This window comes from Necator americanus, chromosome II, assembly GCF_031761385.1.
Source record: "Necator americanus strain Aroian chromosome II, whole genome shotgun sequence".
In the NCBI taxonomy this organism is placed as follows: Eukaryota; Metazoa; Nematoda; class Chromadorea; order Rhabditida; family Ancylostomatidae; genus Necator; species Necator americanus.
In genome coordinates, this window is record NC_087372.1 from 5,880,015 (window position 1) to 5,902,956 (window position 22,942).

At 40.0% G+C, this 22,942-nt stretch overlaps 5 protein-coding genes across 7 annotated transcripts; 2 read left to right on the plus strand and 3 right to left on the minus strand.

The window, feature by feature from the left end:
* Positions 1 to 997: 997 nt before the first annotated feature.
* On the plus strand, positions 998 to 1,805 carry RB195_016973 (uncharacterized protein; the record flags this gene model as incomplete). The annotated part of the gene is made up of 3 exons (XM_064183747.1): positions 998 to 1,021; positions 1,320 to 1,411; positions 1,721 to 1,805. The coding sequence occupies 3 exons, from the start codon at positions 998 to 1,000 to the stop codon at positions 1,803 to 1,805; spliced, it is 201 nt and encodes a 66-aa protein (XP_064039628.1).
* A 2,573-nt stretch (positions 1,806 to 4,378) lies between these two features.
* RB195_016974 (uncharacterized protein) lies at positions 4,379 to 6,961 on the minus strand (the record flags this gene model as incomplete). Its single annotated transcript, XM_064183748.1, has 3 exons — positions 4,379 to 4,448; positions 4,653 to 4,718; positions 6,894 to 6,961. The coding sequence occupies 3 exons, from the start codon at positions 6,959 to 6,961 to the stop codon at positions 4,379 to 4,381; spliced, it is 204 nt and encodes a 67-aa protein (XP_064039629.1).
* A 3,884-nt stretch (positions 6,962 to 10,845) lies between these two features.
* On the minus strand, positions 10,846 to 16,472 carry RB195_016975 (uncharacterized protein; the record flags this gene model as incomplete). Of its 2 annotated transcripts, XM_064183749.1 has the most annotated exons (7): positions 10,846 to 10,956; positions 13,869 to 13,967; positions 14,022 to 14,126; positions 14,189 to 14,271; positions 14,332 to 14,392; positions 16,181 to 16,368; positions 16,466 to 16,472. In XM_064183749.1, 7 exons carry the CDS (start codon positions 16,470 to 16,472, stop codon positions 10,846 to 10,848), a joined length of 654 nt encoding a protein of 217 aa, XP_064039630.1. The 2 variants fall into 2 exon arrangements, with proteins under 2 accessions (XP_064039630.1, XP_064039631.1); XM_064183750.1 differs by lacking the exon at positions 16,466 to 16,472 and having other exon boundaries at positions 16,181 to 16,363.
* Positions 16,473 to 16,763: 291 nt separating this feature from the next.
* Positions 16,764 to 19,574, minus strand: RB195_016976 (uncharacterized protein; the record flags this gene model as incomplete). The annotated part of the gene is made up of 4 exons (XM_064183751.1): positions 16,764 to 16,817; positions 16,881 to 16,955; positions 18,417 to 18,557; positions 19,479 to 19,574. The coding sequence occupies 4 exons, from the start codon at positions 19,572 to 19,574 to the stop codon at positions 16,764 to 16,766; spliced, it is 366 nt and encodes a 121-aa protein (XP_064039632.1).
* Positions 19,575 to 21,795: 2,221 nt separating this feature from the next.
* Positions 21,796 to 22,942, plus strand: RB195_016977 (uncharacterized protein; the record flags this gene model as incomplete). 2 transcript variants are annotated; one of them, XM_064183752.1, is made up of 4 exons in its annotated part: positions 21,796 to 21,848; positions 22,554 to 22,598; positions 22,671 to 22,791; positions 22,853 to 22,942. In XM_064183752.1, 4 exons carry the CDS (start codon positions 21,796 to 21,798, stop codon positions 22,940 to 22,942), a joined length of 309 nt encoding a protein of 102 aa, XP_064039633.1. The 2 variants fall into 2 exon arrangements, with proteins under 2 accessions (XP_064039633.1, XP_064039634.1); XM_064183753.1 differs by having other exon boundaries at positions 22,671 to 22,764.

Consider the following 22,942-nt stretch of genomic DNA (forward strand, 5'->3'; position numbering starts at 1 on the left):
ACACTTCGGCTCATAGATGCGATAGCCGGAGTCGGTGCTCTGACCCCCTTCACTTTTCGACGGTTGGAGAAGGGACCTCCTTCACTTTCAAACGCTTGGCGAAGTTGCCCCCTTCACTTGAGCTGCTTGAGCAACCCCCATTTTGGACGGTTTGCGAAAGGACCCCTTCACTTGAGCTGCACCCGATCAGCTAAACCCCCTTCACCTGAGGAGGGTCCGGCTTCTCCCCATCGCACCTATGCTTCGGCTGTCCACCGCAAGTCAATGCATAGCCAGTGTTCGTAAACTACAAACGATTCTGAATTGAAGTGAATGTAGTTCCATCTAAAGCGGGTTTTAACTGCAGAGGCTTTCTCTTTAAAGACATCACCCCCCGAATCTGAGGTGGTACGGATTTCAGGTGGAGTATTCGTATACGAGATAGTAGATTATGGAGGGGGGGAGAGGGTGATTCCGTCCATTCCTTCCTAACTGCCGTAAAAAACGACCCGGAAGCCGCACAAGGCTGGTGCGCTCCTGTCGAACTCCTTGTAGAAAATAAACGCGCCGGAACGTTCGAAGCCGTATCCTCCGGGCCGTTTTTTTACAGCAATCAGGAATAAATGAACGGAATCACCCCCCCCCACTCCATAATCTACGATCCCGTAAACGAATACTCCACCTGAAATCCGTACCACCTCAGATTCGTGGAGTGATGCCTTTAATCAGAAAAGAAGTCCAAGCGGACAAGGTAGCGCATTTCAAGCTGATCAACTACCATACTGTGGTTAACTCGAACGTGATATTCACTGATTGCACACTAGAGCTATGAACTCTTCATTCTAGTTAGCCACAACCTGAAACGTTGTTTTGAAAAGTAGAAATGAAAATCTTTGATCATTCCGATATCATATTTTTTTGGAATCCGATAACCCCTACCGACTACTCCCAGTAAGGTGCTAGTTTAAGTAGGTGCGGTTCAAAGGTAGTCCTACGTTACGTTAGTGTTTACATCATTATGACGCAGATTGACGTTAAGGACGTAAGTATTTCATCTTATACTAGTTTGGTGTCGCCGAGGCGCACGCGCGTTCAACCGCGTTGACACGACGCCACCGCAGGAGAAGAACGGAGAAGGTGTCCCGAGAAACGTGTAATCGAAGGGAAACTAGGTAAGTCAATGAGACCTGCGGTTGCGTCAGAGGGCTATCGGTGTCCGTCTCCGGGACAAAACCTCGAATGCATAGCGTCTGCTCGGTTGGACCGCAGATCGTCGACGACGGCGGTCAGCAACGGCGGCATAACACTGTTTTCTCAATCGTCTGATTTGTTACTTTCAGAATGTGGACATAATGACTCCATTCCTAATTTTTCTTGGAGTCGGATTTTTGTTTGGCCTCATCCTTCTCTACATACACGTAAAAGTTGTCAAGTAAGCATACATTTTAGGAATGGAAGGGAAAGAGAAAAAGAAAAAGAGAAAAAGCGCCACCGAAAATTTCTGGGGAGTTTGTCGACAAATTTTGATCTTCTTTGGAAAGATTTTGGCTGTAACTTTAGATTTTCATCCTTCATAACTTTATTGAACATTATTTATTTGTAATTAATTAGTTTTTTTTAAACCATTAATTACCACTTTGTCAATTTCTCTGTATTTTAATGAAAGAGAACGTGGTTTTTTCTATACGAAATACTTCTAGCGGATACTGTACGTCAACAATTAATCAAATTTTTTGAACAGATCCATGACCGCTGAAAGGCTTTCACATATTCCGAAAGCTAAGAAAGTGAAAGAAAAGAAAAAGAAGAAGAAGAAGAGAAAGTAGTGAAAACCTGTTTTCAAATAAATATTCGTCTGTTTCTTTGGTTCGAATTTGTACATGTATGATAGCTGCTCTAGGTCATAAAAATTACTATTGGTGATAGTTTTTGTGTTCTCCTCGATTGAATTAAAGTACATAGCAAGATTATCGTATCGTTGGATCCATCTTACTGCTTTCTGGTACAACGATGCACCAATCCGAAGTTGTTCTATACGTCGTAGAGCACACCAGAGCCTTCGAGCTGACATTTTTCATACATTTGATGGTACCGCAGATTGTAGGTCTTAGTTCACTGTGTGTGGATGGCGTCAGCGAAGATCTGAAAGTATAGTGGAGTCAAAACGACATGAAGCACGGAGCAGTTGCGGAAACGGCTGCGCTCGAAGCGGAGCGGTGGAGCGTTGCGGTTGGAATTTAGATGGGACCATGGCGAACTGGAGAGATGGGTGACTGTAGCGAGGATCCTTACACGATCACAACCACTACGCTTCATCGCATCGTTTCGGAGCGCAGCCGCTTACGCAACTGTCCATACGTAATGGCGTTTTGACTCTATTATACTAGTATTCCGGAAGAAAAAGATATTCTCCGACCCTTTATGCCCAGAAGGTCACCATTCTGCTCATTATGCTCAGAAGGTAATAACACTATCTAGTGCCATCCATGGTAGAGCTTACCGCTTCGGAACGGAGTCATCATACCCTCACTCAGAAATTTCAGTACTTTTGTGATGTGCGTGTCTAAAAAAGTTCAAGTTTAAAGGCGTCACCTCACGAATCTGAGGTAGTACGGATTTCAGGTGGAGTATTCGTATACGGGATCGTAGATTATGGAGAGAATGGTGATTCCGTCCATTTCTTTCTAATTGCCGTAAAAAAACGGCCCGAAAGATGCGGCTTCAAGATGGGCGCTATTTTCTACAACGAGTTCGATTAGAGCGTGCCAGCCTTGTACATGCGCTGCATCTTCCAGACCGTTTTTACGGCAATTAGGAAGAAATGAACGGAATCACCCCCTTCTCCATAATCTACTGTCTTGTATAAGAATACTCCACCTGAAATCCGTACCACCTCAGATTCGTGGGGTGATGCATTTAAAAAACGTAGAAAGGAACAGAGGTACAGTTTTGTCTCAGGAACTACTGACAGTGGTAGACACTAGCAAACACTACGTTGGAAATATACTGTGTGATTACAAAAGATTCATCGGGTTTTGAGTTCTTATAGCTTCAAATGAATAATGCCCATCCATTTATAGTAACAACCAATTAAAAGAGGATACTTCAAAATTTTATTTGTGATATTCCAAGTCTCTTTTTCAACTCTCTGCATAGTTGTGTGATAACAGTCTGCAAAATGGCGACGAATCAGCAGAAAGCATTTTGTGTCTTGAAATATGAGAAGACAGAATCCGTCACCACAGTGCACAGGCGTTTTACCGGCAATTAGGAAAAAATGGACGGAATCACCATTCTCTCCATAATCTACGATCCCGTATACGATACGGCTTCCAGCGATCCGGCGTGCTATTTCCCACAGCTAGTTCGATTGGAGCGCGCCAGTATTGTGCACCATCCGCATCTTCGGGACCTTTTTTTTAAAGCAATTAAGAAGAAATGGACGGGATCACCCTCCTCTCCATAATCTGCTATGCCGTACACGAATACTCCACCTAAAATCTGCACCTCCTGAGATTCATGGGGTGATGCCTTTAACAGAATATAATAATAGAAACATATTCTTCTGCACGAGTTCGTCAACGTCTTCAGATTGTGCAAAAATCAAAGGGATATGGAATCGGATACAGCCCGTCCAAAACCTCTCGTCCCTCTTCACTATCAGCTTACAAACATATTCCTCAAAAATTAAGATCGCATATTTTTGAACAATATCTATTAATGAAGTGAATTTTTCACTTAAGAAACATAAATCACTTAATCTTACTTTGCCTATTAGGCATTACTGTATCTATACCATGGTTAGCGGACCAAATGCTCCAAATAAAACGGTAGATCACTGAATTTGTGTACTTTATGAGGTATTTTGTACAGAAATACAGGAATACATTAAGAAAAACTTGGAAAAATTTCTAATAGAACCAGTCTCAATGGAGGAAATGTCAGAAAACGGTAATCCATCGCTAATCCACTCCTGTTCCAAACCTTCTTCTTGGTCTATACTGGGAAATAACGAAGCATTGTTCTGAAAAACAAAGAATTAGGCCACATTATCGTTAATAATGATAGCGGTGCGGCACACGAGTGTAGCGCAATCGGTAAGAGGTTCGGTAGCGATTACACGATCAATAGTTCGACACCGCCCCAGTGCAACATCAAGCGTTTCATCCCAGCCTGGTGTAGATAAATTGGCACAAGATTTGTCTGTTAGGATAAACAGGTACGGACCTAACGCATCGGCTCACCCCCGCAAAGTGATTCTGAGGCTACATGGAACCTCTAACGATTCTGAATTCTGAGGTCGAACGGGCGCCTCATATTGATTGATCAACAATGTGCATTTTATCCTTTATTTTTTGATAGTCGTAAAGTCGTCCGTATGTTATCGGACTAACGGATGTTAAAATTGCACCGCTATGGTGTAAGTGATGAGAACGACCTTTGCATGTGATCCTTGCGTTAGTAAAGACCTGAAATATTTTAGTACTTCGCCAGTTCAAAGTAATCAATTTCTGTCTTAGGTTTATATTTATAAATGTATTTTCAGAAAAAATCATTTCCTTATATTTTACTGCTAAATTGCTAATTCTAAATTTTATTTCGAATTTATTTTAGAATCTAAATTTAATTTCTAAAATTTACAAAATGATGAAGTGTTTTAAAACTTCCCAAACCTCTTCAAAGTGCCATCGGGAAGGAGTCGATACAGTTCTTCAAGCGCTTCATTGGGTACAGAGCTCCTCAATTCAAATTTTTCTTCCATTTTTGATTTATTTTAGTAATTTTTCTAGAATTATACTCACCTCATATGCTTCTAATGCCTCTTTAAGTTGATTCAAAAGTTCCTCGTCACTTGTTCGATCGAATATTTCGAGTATTCAAATATTAGTGGTGTTGGAGCGACATAAAAATTTGTAGGTAAAAAAGGTCCCGTTATCGATTGGATCTTCGTGGATTCCGTTGAACAGAAGGATCTTTTTAGCGTTAAGTTGATTCACAAGTTCTCCGTAAAATGCACATTCCACTTTACTTCAAACCCCATCCCTGGTTCCTCTCCGGGAACGGAATCGATAAGGTCTGCTACGGGCGTAGGTGTCGAGTGGTAGGCGAGAATGATACGCTCCACTAATCTCTAGGTCCATTCGTTCTTTTTAAAAAAAAAATACAAAAAAAAATTCATGACGGGCGGGAGACCTACGCGCCAACAATTATTTTCAAATCTAATTGAGAGGATTTCTTAAATTAATTTACTTGAACTGTAACCAGGAATAGTATTGATTTTTCTCTATTAACAGCTACCTTTCGACAGCATCTTCGCCTCCGTCAGAGACCGGAAAATCGAAGAAATTGGAGATTTATCCTCAAAAACACCTCATCCCCCTTCAGAATCCGCTAATAGCTGAAAGCGATCATCCAGCCTTTTCATGAGTCGGGTCGAATCGTAAGCGAAACCGCTCTGTTGCTCTGTTCTTCCGATCAATCGATCGATGTTTGTCTTCGGCAGAGTGATGTGACGATTGGTCGTCAGCGCATACATACAACGTTATCGCTGCGTATAGGTCTCCGTTATCAAAATGTCTCGACGGTACTGATTGCTGATTGCTTTCATCTGGCGTATATGGCGGGCCGGTGGTGGTGATGGAGGGTGCAAGTACTAGAGGGCCATAAAAATTTCCCAAACGCCTGATCATGTCCCCACGGTTGATATCTCTGGTACTTAGATACCTAAATTAAAGAAAGACTTAGATTAGATATCGTATTTCGCCAAGAAGCAGCTTTTAGCGGGAAAATTACTGATGTATTTAAGGTTTATTTTATTTTTATTTCCTTTTTTAAATCATATGTTCGTTTTGGTTGTGGAAAAAAGTGTGAGAAATATAGGATATTAGCGTCTAGCAACCATTCAACATTCATTTCTTGGCCAACTTTATCCAATTCTTGGATAATTCCCAACAATTCTTAGGTCATCTTCAAGAAATCGAAGAACTTTTTTTCCAGAACAGAATTTCACAGCTAGCTAGCTGAAATTTCATAGATTTCTGGAAGTATTTAATCTCAATTAATTAGCGAACGTTCAATATAATTTTTTTTCAATCATTCATTCATTCCTTCACATCTCTCTTATCATTTTTCTACTTTTCTTTTTCAATAGCTTAATTCTTAGGAAGGAACGATTCCAAGGAATTCAAATCGAAATCACGTGCCAAAAAAATGATTTTTATGAATTTTCATAGAATTTCCTGGAATTTCGTAGATTTTTGTGGAAATTTAAATCAATATCAAGATGAGTACGTGGGTAGATGAATTTTTAAGCTAAGAAAATGAGGTTAAACAGAAAAAATACACAGTAGGAGGAGAGATATAGAGAGATCACAGATCAGAAATCGCCTATGCCTTTCATGAACCAGAAAATGTGCATAATATCGCTCCGAAGGATTTTATGACAGTTTCCAGCTCAGGATTATCGGCATAAACATAACAGTGTCGTTTATAGTCGTAGAGGCGTACGGTGTTCATTCGTAGGCGCTATAGGCGACATCGTACCGGGAATATGTCGAGGTAACCATCACATCAGACACACACACAACGGTCACAAGTACACAGCAGTTAATCTCTCTATCAAGTGCTACGAAGTACGCACGCCCCACTGGTTTTATTCGGCCCTGTATCTTATCTGAACGATAGTGTCAATATAGAAGCCTATCTCCGGACATGCACACGCACACACACATACATACAACACGCATTTGAGCGTTTATTTGATATGGTAAAGTAATATTTGAATGACGAATATTCGATACGAATAGGGCGAATAGGAGAGAGTTTCGGAAGTCAAGAAATATTAGACATAAATTTTAAATAAATTAATATATATGTAAAATTAAATCAATCGACTTCAAAACGAACCAACGAACCGTCTTTTGTCCATTCGATAAATAGGCATCGAGGAAATACTAGAAAACCACGTGCGGATAGATTCCATGAATGTTTCTTGGACGGTACGACGACGACGGCGACGACGACGACGATGTAGGCCATTGCTGCCGCTGCCGCTGCAGCTACTGCTCACCAACCAACCGACGGACGAACACGGACACGGACACGGACAACAAATACACTACGGACACTCTTTATCAATTGTTAACGTTTTTCAACTGTGTTTGTGTTTGATTCACGTCGTACTTCACCATCACTTTATCAGTACAGCTGAAAATCTACAGTAACATTGAATTAACATTTTGACTTGGATAACTTGGAATTAATGATAGGGGCTCGTTAACCGCCTAAGGAATGATTTTTTTTAAGATTTTTTGTAGAAGAAATCTCGAAATCGTGTAAACCTCCGCCTCTACAAAACTTTTGGCGGTTTTTAGAAATCGATTTTATCAGTGGAAATGTGTTGTCGTAATAGGATTGACATTTTTAGACCGAATAAATATAAAGTATAATAACTTGATAGAAGCTCGTAAACAGCTTAAATAATGTTTTTATTTTCACCTAAATAATGATTTTATTTTTAAGAAGTTGGTTAATATATTTAGATGGTAATTTAAATTAAATTATAAATAATTTAGATTACAATTTCTTCAATTTATTCATTTTTCTGTGCACGATGTGAAGCTCTGCTTCTATACAATACACTATTGGTTATTAATTAGGTGAATGCGAAAAAAATGAATTCGAACGAGGAAGGGAGGAGAATGGCGAGAGATGAAAAGAAAAATGGTACATGATTTAATTATACATGTAACCTAAAGGACTTTTGTAGCCCAAAAAAAAACTGAAAAGAGGTTATTTAAAGAAAGATTTCACGGGGACTGTAAAGAATCAGAATCGATTAGATTGAAAAAAATAGTACCAAAAATCATTTCTATAAATTCCTTAATTTATCTATCGATTTATTTTAATTCGTTTAATTTGTTTTTTTTTTTAAATTTAAGTCGGATCCAAGCATTTTTGAATGCACCACGACAGAATTTTCTGATTTTTACATATTCTATTTACGTTATAATTAATAATAAGAATACATATCTCCTGCTAATGCTCAACGGCAGTGACCGTAACCGTAACCTCATTCCTGTAACCTAGTAGACCTTTAGTTCCTATCAAAAACGATTGATATGGTCACAACTACATAAGTAACCAAGAATTAGTCGGGAGCTAACCAATTTACAACAACATAATATAATTATATTCATAATTATAGCTAGTTTTGTAAAGTTCACAGTAGCGGAATATGGGAAACAAAACATGGATTCAATCCGAAATTCGCTGTACCACCGGGGATCTCCGTTGGATGAAATTCTCGCTTTTTTTCCTTGGTTATTTTCTTTTTTCTCTTTCTTCAGAGGAATCTCAGGAATCTCAGGGGAATTCCAAACAAACGGATTTTTATTTGCTAGAGAAGGTACTGACGGTGTATACATACAACCGATTAGGTACAGTATGATGATGTAGAACAGATCTATGTACCTGCCCTCTGTATTCCTGCTTAAGATACCTGAAAAAATATTTTATAGACGCATAGGTATAGTATATAACAGTACTTATGATAAGGAAGTTTAAAATCAAATTTAATCACCACTCGATTCGCTACTGTCAGCAAATTTGTCGTAGTTTCCGTGAAATCTGCAGATTTGACATTTGCTTCCATGGGGGAACTAAGAAAAAAATGTGAAAAATCAATAAATCCTGGTGAATCCCCATAATAGTAATAATAACTAATAGATGTTTCAAGAGCCATTTGCCCCCTTCCCCAATTAAACTACCGAATTTGATGTTTATCACAAAAATTTGAAAAAAAAAACTGGTTCCATGTCATCATATGTTTTGTTCACCGAAGAAACATCAGAGATCCGAGGATCACCTCATCGACAGCGAATCAAGTATTTAATCAATCAAAAATATTCTACTATTTAATTATCTAATTAATTTATTAACTACTCATTCATTTTGAAAGTACACGGTCAGACATATGTATGTATACTCTTCCGATGATTATATCGTTTAGCTGCCGAAATCGGTATCCTCAAACCTATCGGACCATGGATCGATGTCATGTCGTTAAATTATAGATCTTTAAAATTCCTAAGAAGAAATCACCATGCGGATCATCTATTACTGAATCTCAATCGCCCCTAAATACTCTCTATTTCTTTAGAAATCGGACTCGCGGAATGCGATGACCACGAATCTATCAATAAGGATCAAATGAACAAAATTTCTAGGATTTTTTAAATAAGCATTTTCAAATTATCCATTCTGTCCGCTTCTAACACAACATAAAAATCAATTGATATTGAATAACATAAAAATTTAAGTCAAGGCACACCTGAAAACTTTGATAAATATTGATTTCAGATTTCCATTTTTTTTCTAAATTCTATTTTCAGACCTCAAAAGGAGAATTCTCAAGTTATTATTACTCTATGGAACTTTCTCTAAAATTTTAGAGAAATTCTCTAAAACTTTCTCTAAAATTTTCCCTCCAAACCGAAAAAGTATTGGCCCCTTTCCAATCAAAATTACCATAACGGTGGATAGAGTTGGAATTTTCTCGAACAATTTAAAAATTGATGAATGTATTGAAATATTATAATTAGCAAATGTAATGCATAGAGAACGTGACACATCAAAATATTTTTCGAGAAGAATCAAATGTTCTTTCAAAGAGAAAAAGAAAAGATTTCACTTCATTAATGCAGATAATGATTTATCTTTTGTATTTTTTAAATTACTTCCCTAGTTATCGATTTTATATATTTATATACTTATTTATTTTGTTATTCAATTTCATATAATATCCTCACCGCAATCCGAAGACATTCTGCCGTGAGATTCTTATATTTAGGAGTTTGTTTTTAGATTTAGTGAATTACGTCAGTAAATAACGGTGAGTATAGCACATGTTGAACTGAGGAGGGGACGAAAGGTCCCACAGCGCAATACATGCAAATGTACATAGTTTTTTCTTTGTATTTTAGAGTTACAGTTATAAGTCTTCGTAAAAGGAATGAAAAAAATATGGTAGTAACGTTAGCGAACTGTAACTACTGGAGAAATTCCAGAAGTTCCCCGGTTACGGTTAGCTCACGGGAACTTATAATAGTATTAAGCACACCACCATGACTCCAGGATACTTCGGAGAAGCTCAAATTATGAGTACTTCAAAGTTATTAAGAGGGTGAACACATGGACAGATTAGATAGAAGAGCAATTAAATAGTACCTGGAAGAAATGTAAGGATGAAAATCCGTTAGTATTCAGATTTGTTTTTGTCTACAAGCAAATCGGGAATCTCACAGCCACAGCCAGTAGTGGGAAATAGACGCAACGATGTCGCAGGAATCATGTATGCGACCCGCGGTAACACTATTCTAACGAGGTGACGCCGACGACAGCCAACACTGTTTTCTCACCATTTTTTTTTTTTCGGGAGCAACAAAGGTTCGATGCAAATGTCGTCGTCCGCTGCTTGTACTTTCTATGTATGCTGAACCCCCTATCATCAGATCGCGAGAATTCAACGCTGATCACACGACAACTCGCAGACAAATCAAAACATTAGTTTTGAATTCAGCACCATTGATTTCTCCACATTTAAATGCGAAATATCTTTACCATGGTGAAAAAAAAGCATTTCAATCAGCATCAGAGAATCCTGAAAAGTTCCATCTGGAAGGTTTAACAATCGGAATGCACTTTTTGTTGTCAACTGAAGGGAAGGTTCGAGAAAAAAGAAACAGAAATCATTTATCTATTAACCAATTATGAGCATAAACCATCATTGTAAATGTCTTCTACCGCAAAAAAATTAACTTGTATACAACAGAACTTAACTTCCATAAACAATATGAGAATCTGCGTCTATTCCGTAGGCATCGAGCCCTGATGTGATTCAACCTTGTCGACAATTCCAAAATTTTTCGCTTCGAGAGCACTCATAAAACGATCGCGATCCAATGTCTCTTGAATAACCTGGGAAGAAAAATATACCAGGATGAATCAGCGAAACGGAAGTAGCAAAGATTAGGGGAACATAGATAGACAGTGATACTCCTTTTCAACCATTCAGTCTTGTTTAGGACAGATTACAATATTTCTAGAGAGCGTTTCGAATCATTGGGACGGATTTAGCTCAGCCGGTAGTAGCTCCAACTGTGAGTACACGATCGATCGATGGTTTCGAAACCGCCTTAGTGCAACCCAAGCCTTTCACACCTCCAGGGTTGATAAATTGGTTTCGGTGATTGTAGGACAGGGCGCATGTTCATAAACCTCAAACGGTTCTCAAATGAAGTCAAACGCGCAGGGATGCATTAGCACTGTGGACTTTATCCTTATTCTTGTGCCATAAACGACTGAATGTGAACTACTGATAAACTTTACAATGGAATCATCATCGTGGATCCCCCGCGGAAGCTTAATAATCCATTATCAAATTGTAGAAACAAAGAGAAGATAGTTAAGTGCGGCTCTTTCATAACTCCCAGTAGCACGTCCAGTATCAGGAAATTGTATCACTATTATCTCATTGTTGCCGGAGATGAAGTGATTGGGTAGGCGAACATCTCCATTCTATAAAAGTAGGTAAATGATCGATATGAGTTAAAGGCATCACCCCACGGATCTGAGGCGGTACGGATTTCAGGTGCAGTATTTGTATACGGGATCGCAGATTATGGAGAGAAGAGCGATCCCGTCCATTTCTTCTTAATTGCCTTAAAAAACGGTCCGGAAGATGCGGAGAGTGCACAAGGCTGGCGCGCTCCAATCGAACTAGTTGGGGGAAATAGCACGCCGGATCCTCGAAGCCGTATCGTATACGGGATCGTAGATTATAGAGAGAATGGTGATTCCGTCCATTTCTTCCTAATTGCCGTAAAAAACGGCCCGGACGATACGGTTTTGAGCGATCCGGCGCGCTATTTTCCACAAGGAGTTCGAATGGAGCGCGTCAGCCTTGTGCACGCTCCGCATCTTCCGGACCGTTTTTTAATTCAATTAGGAAGAAATGGATGGAATCACCCCCTTCTCCATAATCTACTATCACGTATTAGAATACACCTGAAATCCGCACCACCTCAGATTCGTGGGGTGATGGCTTTAAGTGAAATCCGTAAAGACTACTCCTAGAAAAATCTAGAACGTTTTCAGGAGTGACCGATACTGATCGTGAATGCTGCCGTCTTTTCAAACGGATGCCGCTCCGCTTTCGTCTGAAAGGTCTGCAACATTTGCAAGTTCTCCCAAAGATTTGATCGTCCCGCCTTCAACTTTCCGTTTCTCATCCGACGAAACCACCATAGATGTGCGTGTCCTTACCAAACATAGTGGGATCCTCGCCTAACCTGACGTGCTTAGGGCGGAAACCAGTCTTTTAGCTGCGCAATATTGCAGCATCCTGAGCGGACTGTAGACAGTTGCTTATCTTTATGTGGTACGGCACTGCCACCTTAAAATCAAGTCCGAGACAAACTGTTATCAAATTCGTCCGAGTCGTAATGTAACTGGTACCGTTTATGACGAATTGTTTCCTGGATAAGAGCAGCAATAATGGTGCAGTCCTCCGCAGACAAAACAGGGGAAAATAAAGATTGCTTTCTAGTCAGAAAAGACTGGACTTTATTTTCTAGTGGTTGGATGTTTGAAAGACCTACATATTTGATAGCATATTCTAAATTGAGAACTATACCCGGGTGCTCGTCGAGTCGCAATATTCTAACTGGTGCGATTGGACGATTGCGATGATTCACTGTACTGACATTTCTTCCTTGTTTGTACTATCTCACGATGAGTGAAACAGAGTAGATGCCCTTTCCATGAAAATCATAGTCGTTCGAGATAAATCTATCCACAAACTTGCGTTACTCAAAAAATCTTTTCGGCAAGAAACTTTGTTTTTCTCCATAGAGCGTGATTAGTCAGCGTCGCCTGATACTGGAGGAAGTTTCGCGAACTGCTGATAACGAAGTAATTGCAACTCCTCACAAACTATATCGCAACGGTCAAGAGGTCATACTTTACGACGGCATCAGGACCGATAAATCACACTGATCTCCTAGACAAACAGGAGAATATAGTGGAAGTCGATAAAAATACGAGATTTCCGTCGCTCTCATATTTTGGGGCCGGGCGTAGGTGCGCTAGAGAGGAGTCGGACCCTCCTCAAGTGAAAGGAGTCTAGCACATGGGCTGCACAGGGCTCAAGTGATGAGGATCTCTTCGCCGACGTCAAAAAATGAGGGACGTCCGTTCGTGGACTGTCCAAAAGTGAAGGAGGTCGGAGCATCGGCTCCGACTACCGCATCTACGGCGTCGGAGTTCCAGTGCGTTACGATGCTTATAATTACGTTACGATTATTATGATACGTTTTTCCGGAGATGCTCGAGTTCTTCGCATGAAATCGACTACAACCATATATTACCTCTTCGCTTACTAACAACTACTTCTTATGAGTACGTCAGTAGAATCTTCTGGAACGCTGTTGCTGAACAACTAGGAATAAAATGTAGAGGAGTGAGGCCAAATATTTCGTGCCTATACTTGTTCCCATCAATGATAAAGTAGCATTGTTAAACTGCGTAGAAAGTGGCATTCTCTACCAATAATGACTCGCTTCAGACGCTCAGTTCTCAATAATACAGTAGAAGCGACGGATAATTCCAGAAACTCCGTCTGAAACGTGAGAACGGAAGGTCCCATGTTCCAAACAATTGCGAGATTTTGAGGCCGACAACATAACCAACGATCATCCTTTTGTCACTCCCAACCTCGCCAACGGATTGGTTACATTCAATGAGGAAGATCGTCCAAATCAAAATAAGGAACTGGTAAGCAATACAAAAAATCTGACTGTTTAAAATAATAAACAACGAGAAGTGTGCACCTCGTAAGTTTGTCCCGTATGATGAACGTATATCTCTTGAGTGCGCTTCTTAAGTCTTTGAATTTCCTCTGCACGGATAACAATATCCGAACATGTACCCTGGAATTCAGTAAGAATACAGCAGCTTAAAGTTGAACGAAACACTGAACGAACCGTCGCCCCTCCGCTTGGTTGATGTACCATTATTCTTGAGTTTGGAAGGGCAGTGCGTAGACCTTTCTCACCAGCACAAAGAAGTAGTGAACCCATGCTTGATGCCTACAAGAAGACAACGAAAATTAGAGATCAACATCAGAGCTAAAATGAAAATGAGTACATACCTGACCTACACACCATGTTGCAACTGGTGGAGTGATCATCTGCATCGTGTCATAAATTGCAAGACCGGCCGTTACGCTACCACCTTAAAAGCTGCTTTTCGCTATCTCATCATCTCTAAAGTCACAAAGTGTCTACAACAAACCTGGGCTATTTATGTACATATGAATTGGCTTCTTACTGCTGTCACTTTGAAGGAATAATAGCTGAGCGATGATAGAAGATGCGACGAAATCATCAATATGAAAATAAGGAAAACATTAAAAGCACATATAGACTTCGATTGAGACAGCAGTCACCAAGATAGCATCCCCAACTCTTACTGTTTCTCAAATTGAGGGGTGGTGGAGTACGCTCACTGAAGTAGAAGCAAAAACCACGGAAGAAGTTCCAGATCTGATCAGAAGAGCAGATCCTTGAGATTAGTTCATAACAAACAATGTGCAGGAATGTCCTACTAGAACTGCCCAAAGAACGTATCTATTCCGTGCACCTCTCCTTCTAACTTTCTCTTTCTCTTTCTTTCTCTCTCTTTTCATCACCACCGTCGGTGGACATGGGAATCAGCCGACGGAACAACTCGTGAGGGTATCGACATACTCAACACACGTACTCAACAAAGGAAATTGGTGTTTACTCTACATTTCAGTAGCGCCATCTTTCTTCAGCTGTTCTGATCACCGTCTCCTTCGAGTGAAAACCAACAATGAGTTCGAAGACATATTTGGAATACCACGCGAAGAATGAAAGAAGTCGTGCACAACGGCTGCATCGTGGGGGACTTCTTACCTCAGTATGACTGGCACATGATCGCAGACGAACTGCTTTTCAACTTCTTCTTTTTTTTTGAAGATTTTGAAGTTGAAAAGCTTCCAACTGATTTTGGGCCTGTGCTGGATGTGCTTAGAAGCCTCGGACGACAAATCTGGATTTTGAAAGCCATCAAGAAGTTGCTTGAAAAAGAAAAGCATTACGACGTTTGATCCAAAAGCAAAAGCCGGAAATGCGCCACTGAACGCTGTGATTGTGCAGGTAGCCTGAGCGTTCTATATAGTGTTTGCGAGGATCAAGTTCATGCACGTATCAGGCAAGTTTGATGAATCACCACTTCAAGAACAAGTTGGATTTTATCAAGGTTTGGATCACATTCGAAGCATGAAGGTGATCGTAGAGGTTTGCCGGAAATATTGCACGCCCCTAATCGTGATGACATTAGCTGCTACCACTAATCCAGCATCGTTTAACCATATCCACTGGAAAGCTATTCTAGAAGGCGATACGATATCGTTAAAGCTATTAACGACTGCATTGCATTGTGTATTGAAATAGCTTGCTTCGCAACAAAATCTATTACTTATCGATGGAAGATTCCTCACAAATCTTCGTTTAAATCTACGTTTTTGAAGCCAGGGGAATATATCGGTCGGTAATATTGTGAGGAGATGAATGGATCGAAAAACCATTAGAGTTGATCTACAAAAAAAAAAACATGGCCTAGAATTTGTGAGGGTTACGAGGTAGGTGGTAACCTCAATCAAGCCAAGTCTTCACTCTAACAATGTTGCTCGAATGGTTATTAAAACGAGTGCGGAAGGAAAGAAGGAACGAAAGAGAGGAAGGAGAAGGATTCAAAACTCTTCCAGGGAACAGCAACGTGATGTACGTAAAGTTTGTCTCCTATTCGACTTCTAAAGCAGCAAACACAACATCATAACTTCCAAGTACAACAAAGAATGATAAATCCAGAAATTTGGATGCTACTACGGAGCGTGCCCTCTCCAATAAGCCTTTCTAACTTTCTTTTCGTAAAAGCGATTATTTTTTTTTACAACAGCTCAGTAATTCCTATTCACTTCGGACACAATCAGCTCAAGCATAATAGTTAATCGTTAACAAAGCTTTTCCCCAACACTTGTAACCAAAGTTTTTTTTTTCAATATGAAATTGAATCCTCCAACTATCATGTCATTGTTTGAAATGATTGAAAAACTCACTGGTGTCATAACGCATACAATCCTATCACGAAGCAATCGACTGTAAATGTCATATGATCGTTCTCCACGACCTTCATTTTCAATAACAAATGGTATCGTCGATAAGGAAGGAGTAGTGCTAAGTTCTCGACGAACTCCTACGGCACATCTTCGTAATATCGGCAGAAGACCCCGTAACGACATCACGCCTTTACTACATCAAATGATTGACCATTAGAATGAAAAAAAAATCAAAGAAATAACGCGGTGATAGATTTTCATGCGCCTAATCAAGGCATTACTCACCAAACATTGGCGTAAAACTACCAAGTTCCAGCACACTTTATTAAAGTCTTATATCTACATCCTCTTGCATCAGAAAAGTACAACAGTAGAAAACGTTTGAAGGTTAGTAATAATATAGTTTGTCAATTATTTTTGCAAAATTGATACAACAGAGCAATGACAAATAGCATTGTAGAAATGGTCGCACAAAAATTCGTATACTAGGAATGATTGAAATCACAGGTATGCGTATGCACATCTTAGTCGGATCTTTCCTGAACCAAAAAAGTATACAGAAGCTACAGATCAGCAAGTCACATTAACGGAAGTCTTCAGGGTTGAAAAGCCCTCTTGCACGGTTAAGAATGCTGTCCTGAAGAATAAGAAAATTAGAAGACATTGCAATTAAACCTAGATTATATAATCGGATCATTACCTTGCTAGGATCATAGGGAGCTTCTTTGCTGGGAATTTCCAACACCGCAGGAATGGAAGCCGTATGTTGGTCAACCTAAATCAGCCACAATAACCATCAAAAGTGAATAACCAAAAAATAGTTGAAACCGCCAGAATAATGAGAACTGGGTGATCGTCCCCTTTGAGGAGAAAAGTGTCAATCACCTTGTAGGCTTGGATTTATTGAGGGACATGAATTATGTTCTGCTCTTTCTGTTATTCGCAACCAGTCCATAACAGGACTGCAACAGTGCAATGGTTTAGGTGCGGCGTACGAAATCGCTCTGCTAGGTCCTCCTTTCAGGAAAGGATTCAGGAGTTGAGATATCGAATAGATGAACAAAACTGAGAGATTAGAATTCCTGATGAATATAAACATGAAAAGGAAAATAGTGATGAGTGTGTTGCCTTTTAACCTATATGTTCACGTTACTTAGGTTTTATTTTTCATGAAGAGAAACGGATCCCGAAGCAAAGAGTACCATTCGGTGCATTTGATCAAAATACCGTTCTATACTACTCGCAACTTATTAGATTGAGTCATTAATACCTCCCGTTTTGTTTCTTACACATTTATTGTGAAGATAACCAATGATTGTGATCAAACTTGTTGAGCTTTCTGCTAGCTCCTTCGTTGCTTGACGTGGATTTTGCTCCAATATTGACTACAAAAAACCACTGTCTAAGTCTGAAGGGCGACCAAATGATTCGTCTTACAAGGTCACATTTCCAGAACAGAATTTCACAAACTAATTTCCAACCCCCCTCTCGATATCTTATAATTCCTTCACCATACACATTGCATATTTTTGTGGGACAGTGGGCACTATTTCCTTCTTTAAATTCCCAACGGCGTAGGTGTATTTTTGATTCTTAATTTTCAAGCTGAACAAACCAATTAGATGTAACGTGAACAAAACTAGGCAGCGGTCTAGAGACTAAAGCTCTGCCTGTACAACGATAAAAAAATCCCTTGTTTGGACCCATTGTATGCTTATGCAATAGCAATAGGTACCGTGTACCTGGGCGGAAGTTTTTAACGACTGAACCTGACACAATGCGATTTTTTTTCCTTCAAAAATCTGAAACGAAGTAAAGGTGCAGTTTAGATAGACGACCCAATGATATATGTGTATATATTCACGAGCGTTGAGACTAAAGCTTGCAAAAACGTGCTGTATCTCTGAAGTCTTCTCAAGAGTATAGCTAAACAAACAGATTTATCAACTCCCCACTCCAGACCACTGGTTAGAGTTGCGCTCTACCCGTGTTCTATTGATTTGGCTAACTTAGGAAATGTTTCATTCATATGCTTGATTTAATGATGAAAACTGTCCGGGTTAACGGCGTATAAAGCAATGAGACCATATTCCCTCAGGAGAACTACCGGTGAACATTCCATTCATTGATATTTAAGGTGGTATCTTTTTGAATTCAGATCAAATTAAAAGAAGGATCGAAAGGCAAAAAAGTATATCAGAACAAAAAATAATAGCATTATAGTTCATAATCGTACCGCATATCGAATCATTTCCGCAATATGCTGATTGATGAGAATAATAGCAATATCATCTCGAGCAACGAACGACTTAAACGCTTCTTCAATCTCTTGAATACCTGTTTGCTTGTCGACGATGAGGTAGTTCGGCTTTCGTGCCTGTAACAAATGAAACCTTAGCTATATACGAAGATAGAAACAGAAACTACTGTCCATGAAAATTAAAACTCGTTGTTTATTCAAATAGAAACTTCTGAATGGAAGGATAACGTGAATATTATATGGTATCAATAGATAATGCTGGTCTGAATAGATCAACATAGGATTTTAGAACGACTGCTTACGCAAACTCGAGCCGAACTGATTGAAATTGATGATTTGAAACGTTGAAGGCTCTAAGACAGAAATTAATTAGGAACGTCAAAAGGAAGCTAGAAGAAGTTAGTACGGGGAAAATGTAGTTGAGAGGGAACACTCGGTGGTGCCCTTATTTCTGGACACTCTAGCTTACTTTTTCCTGCTAGTAACTTTAGCTTACATGTCATGGATCCTCTAATACTAGTGCCTAGGTCATACGGTCGCGACTGAATTACTTATTTACTTCGAGAAAAAAGGGCCCCCTCCTACCAACTAAATTTTACCCGTCAGCCCACTAGGATATATATGACCAGATATTTAAATCTTCAAGGAAAAACAACAGATGTTAGAGCTCGGGATAGAGTCTAAATCAGTCAATCGTTAATTTTTTCATCAAGCGAAACCATACCATTTTTCTTCCAACACGCGAAGCTTTAAACCATATCCTTTGTAAATAAAAACTTGTGCCGCAGTAAAAATTTGCTAGGAAGTCTAAAGAGTCTTACTTCTTAACATTGCATTACAGAAAGTAAATACCACTGTAATAAAAATGCTGCATCATTACAGAGCACAAGAAAATGTAAAACACATTTTTCTTGGGAAAATAATTAAGTAAAAAATAAGGAAATGTAATTAGAAATATCACATTGCACTCGCCAAGATTACTCAAAAATTCAGAAAAAAAAAACTCGTTTGCGAGAATGTTAAAAATGGAAGAACTACCTTATTTAATTCACCAACACCTCCAAGAAGAAATCCAACAACGGTGTCTTCGTCACCGATGACGGCAAGAATCTTTCCTTTGTTTGCAGAGGCCATTACTGAAAAGGAAGACTATATACAAAAACTAACTACATATACAATATATGAAAGTGAGAAGCCACGCCGCCACGACCAACAGTACTAGGAAATAATCTGCACGAACTGTTCTAAACAAAAGATAACGAGACAGAGTTAAATCCGCCGTACACAAAAACAACAGTAGTTCCTACATGTTGCAACTATTTCTATAAGAATACTAAACAATTAAGCCCACTAAGAGCAAGTAAAAAAATACTGTGATTCATGCGCAAATAAAATCCTTCTATCGACAAACAAACAAGACCCATAGCACCGCCCTGACGAGGAAAAATCACGATCAAAACCATGAGATGAAAGATCGAATGAGAGAATTAGCAGCGCTCACCGGTGGTGCTAATAAGTAGCAGGGCAGTCGTTTCGAGGCCCGCAATTTCACACTTACTCGTACATCTGCGTCGCGCGCGAATTCGCAGCATGTGTTTCACATCCATTTAGTCCCTTCTTTGTTTTCCTCACTTTTTTTGCTCTCTTTATTTCAATTTTGAATCGGAAACTCCAGACTCACTTGAAGTGCACCTTTACTCCTCAAGAGACGGATAGTTGTTTTGACATACATGGAATTTACGGGGTGGTTACAGATGATGCATCGGGTTTTTAATGGTTTTTTCTTTGCAAAATATTACAGGAAAAAGTAGCGATTGATATATTGTATGAAAGAATACATTTTCAAGTTTTCTACACATCATTAGAAATGTTCCAAGTGCTCTCCTCCTGTTCCAATACCGTGTAGGGCTGTGTAGGGACACACATCGCGGTGCGGTGGTCAAGTTCAACCCTACACGGTTCAATCAATGTTCCTGTCGGTGTTCACCAACGCAGCAATGATGCGATCCTGAAGTTCAGGCAATGTTGTGGAAGAAGATGGTACTTACGCATTGTCTTTCATGTATCCTCAAAGAAAAAAATCAGAAACTGTAAGGTCGGGAGACCTTGGAGGCCACCTTAAGAGGGTCATAAGAGAGAGATGGTCACCCGGACCTTTTTCCAGAGCTTTACGGAGGCAGCTTGTTTCCTTAGACTGTCGATACTGTCGCAGAATGCTTTGGTGGCTTGGTGGCCGTGTGTTGTACTGTCTTCGGAATCCAGAGATGTAATCGTCGGTGCCAGTGCCCAACTCCTTTCACTTTCGGACGGTTGGCGAAAGGATCTTCATCACTTGAGCTGACCACCCCATGAGCCAGACCACCTTCACCTGAGGACGATTCGGCACCTCCTTATCGCACCCATGATGCACGCTGCACGGTGGTGAAGGATTTTGTCGCCTCATACTTCAAGACACAAAATGCTTTCCTGCTGATTCGTCGCCATTTTGCAATTGCAATATCATAAATAAAACTTTAAATAGTATAAATGGATGGGCATTATTAAACAAACTTGGAATATCACAAATGAAATTTTGAAGTATCCTCTGTTATTTGGTTGTTAGTATAAATGGATGGGCATTATTCATTTGAAGCTATAAGAACCCGATAAATCTTTTGTATTCACCCAGTATACTCTCAACGTAGTGTTTGCTAGTGTCTACCAGTGTCAGTAGGTCCTGAGACAAAACTTTACCTCTGTTCCTTTTTACTTTAAAGTAGAATTTGCGAAAAAGGCTTTCTTCGGTCTTTGTTGGCTGCAAAGAATGAGCGATATGAATTGTAGATTGAGAATAAGATAAAATTTCACAGATTCTGTTCGCAGAACAAAGAGATCGTAAAAGTAGTGAATTATGCAGATTATCGGTACTCTGATCAGCTCAGCTTGAAGATTGAAGCTTCATCCCGAGAATCTGGCGTGGTATGGATTTTCGTTGGAGTATACTTATATCGGATCGTAAATTATGAATACTGGGGCGGTTCCACTCTCCCTGCATCGCTATAAATAGACGACTTCGAAATGCGGTTCCTTACGTCGTCCTATATTGCAACGCGCCACCTTTGCGCCTGGCCACCGTTGCAATAGAGGTCGTAAGGAACCGCATTTCGAAGCCGTGTGTTTACAGTGATGCAGGGAGAGATGACCGGAACCACCTATGTTCTTGTCGATAGTCAATTTAGCAACAGTCAAGATTGTTAACAAACTTTATTACCGCTAACGTTTCGGCGTCGTCGCCTTCGTCAGTGCCTGAAAAGTCAGATCATTTGTGATATATCCTCTCAAATGCCTCATCCAGAACAAGTCATCATTCCCTAAGATGCTACATCCAAAATCGACACCAAAAGAGTCCAAAACGTTGTGCTTACCTAGGTAGCCGCGTTGAAGTGATATTAGCGGACCTCCACGTGATAAAATCGCTCCGCTAATACTACTTAGCGGAATAACCCTGTACTCATAATCCACGACCCGATATAGGTATGCTCCAACGAAAACCTATACCACCCCAGATTCGTGGATCGGTGCCTTTAAAAGAAATCCAGGTGCTACAGCCGGGTCAAAACGACATGAAGAAAAATGCAGTTGCATAAGCGTTTGCGCTCGAAACGGCGCGGTAGAGATGGCGGTTGGCATTGAGGTGGGACCATCGTGGACCACACGAATGAATGGTGGAAGCAAGGGTTCTCACTCGTTCCTAACCGCTGCGGTCCACCTAATCGCTTCGAGCGCAACCGCTTACGCAACTGCACCGTGTTTCATGTCGTTTTGACTCTATTATACGTTTATTTTAGAAGGGTTACGTGCCGCCGCAACTTTGCACATAAAAGTTGGCTATTGCAAGATAGTGATCACTAAGCTTCTACTGAATTTCTTCTTCGTAGTCTTTCCTAATTTAGTGTAGTGTTCATTTAACTTTACCAATTTTCAGGAATTTAATGGCTGGGCAGGGGCAAATCAACTTTTGCACCGCGATTTCCTAGTGTATACTTATGTAGATCTTGTATACTCAGTCCGAGCACAATCTCACAATTGGAGCAATAGTGGGAGTCATCATCGTAATATCGAACCCACCTGAAGTTGGAGGCCCCAGTACCATTGCATACTTTTACCGCCGCCTCCGAGGTATGTAGCACCGAAATCCACGTACGAAATGAACACTCTCCCGGGAAAGACGCTACATAGCAAAATTTCTAGAGTTGTTGATTTTGTAGCAAAGGAACTTCACAAGTCCGAGCCGAATTCTTCTTCCACTGCCGTGTCAGCAAGTCCAAGTGGACATGAACCAAGGGTGAAGTTGGGCAAGACGCAGCTCTCGGTAATCTTGTCGGTAGCCTAGAATCTTCTGAAAATGTTTTATTTTGTGAAGATGTTTGAAGGAAGAAGGCGACGAATATTCATCTCTGTGTTCATCTTATTTACGGGACCATTCTTCCTGCTTTGACCTACGCTTCGAAAGCACCACATAA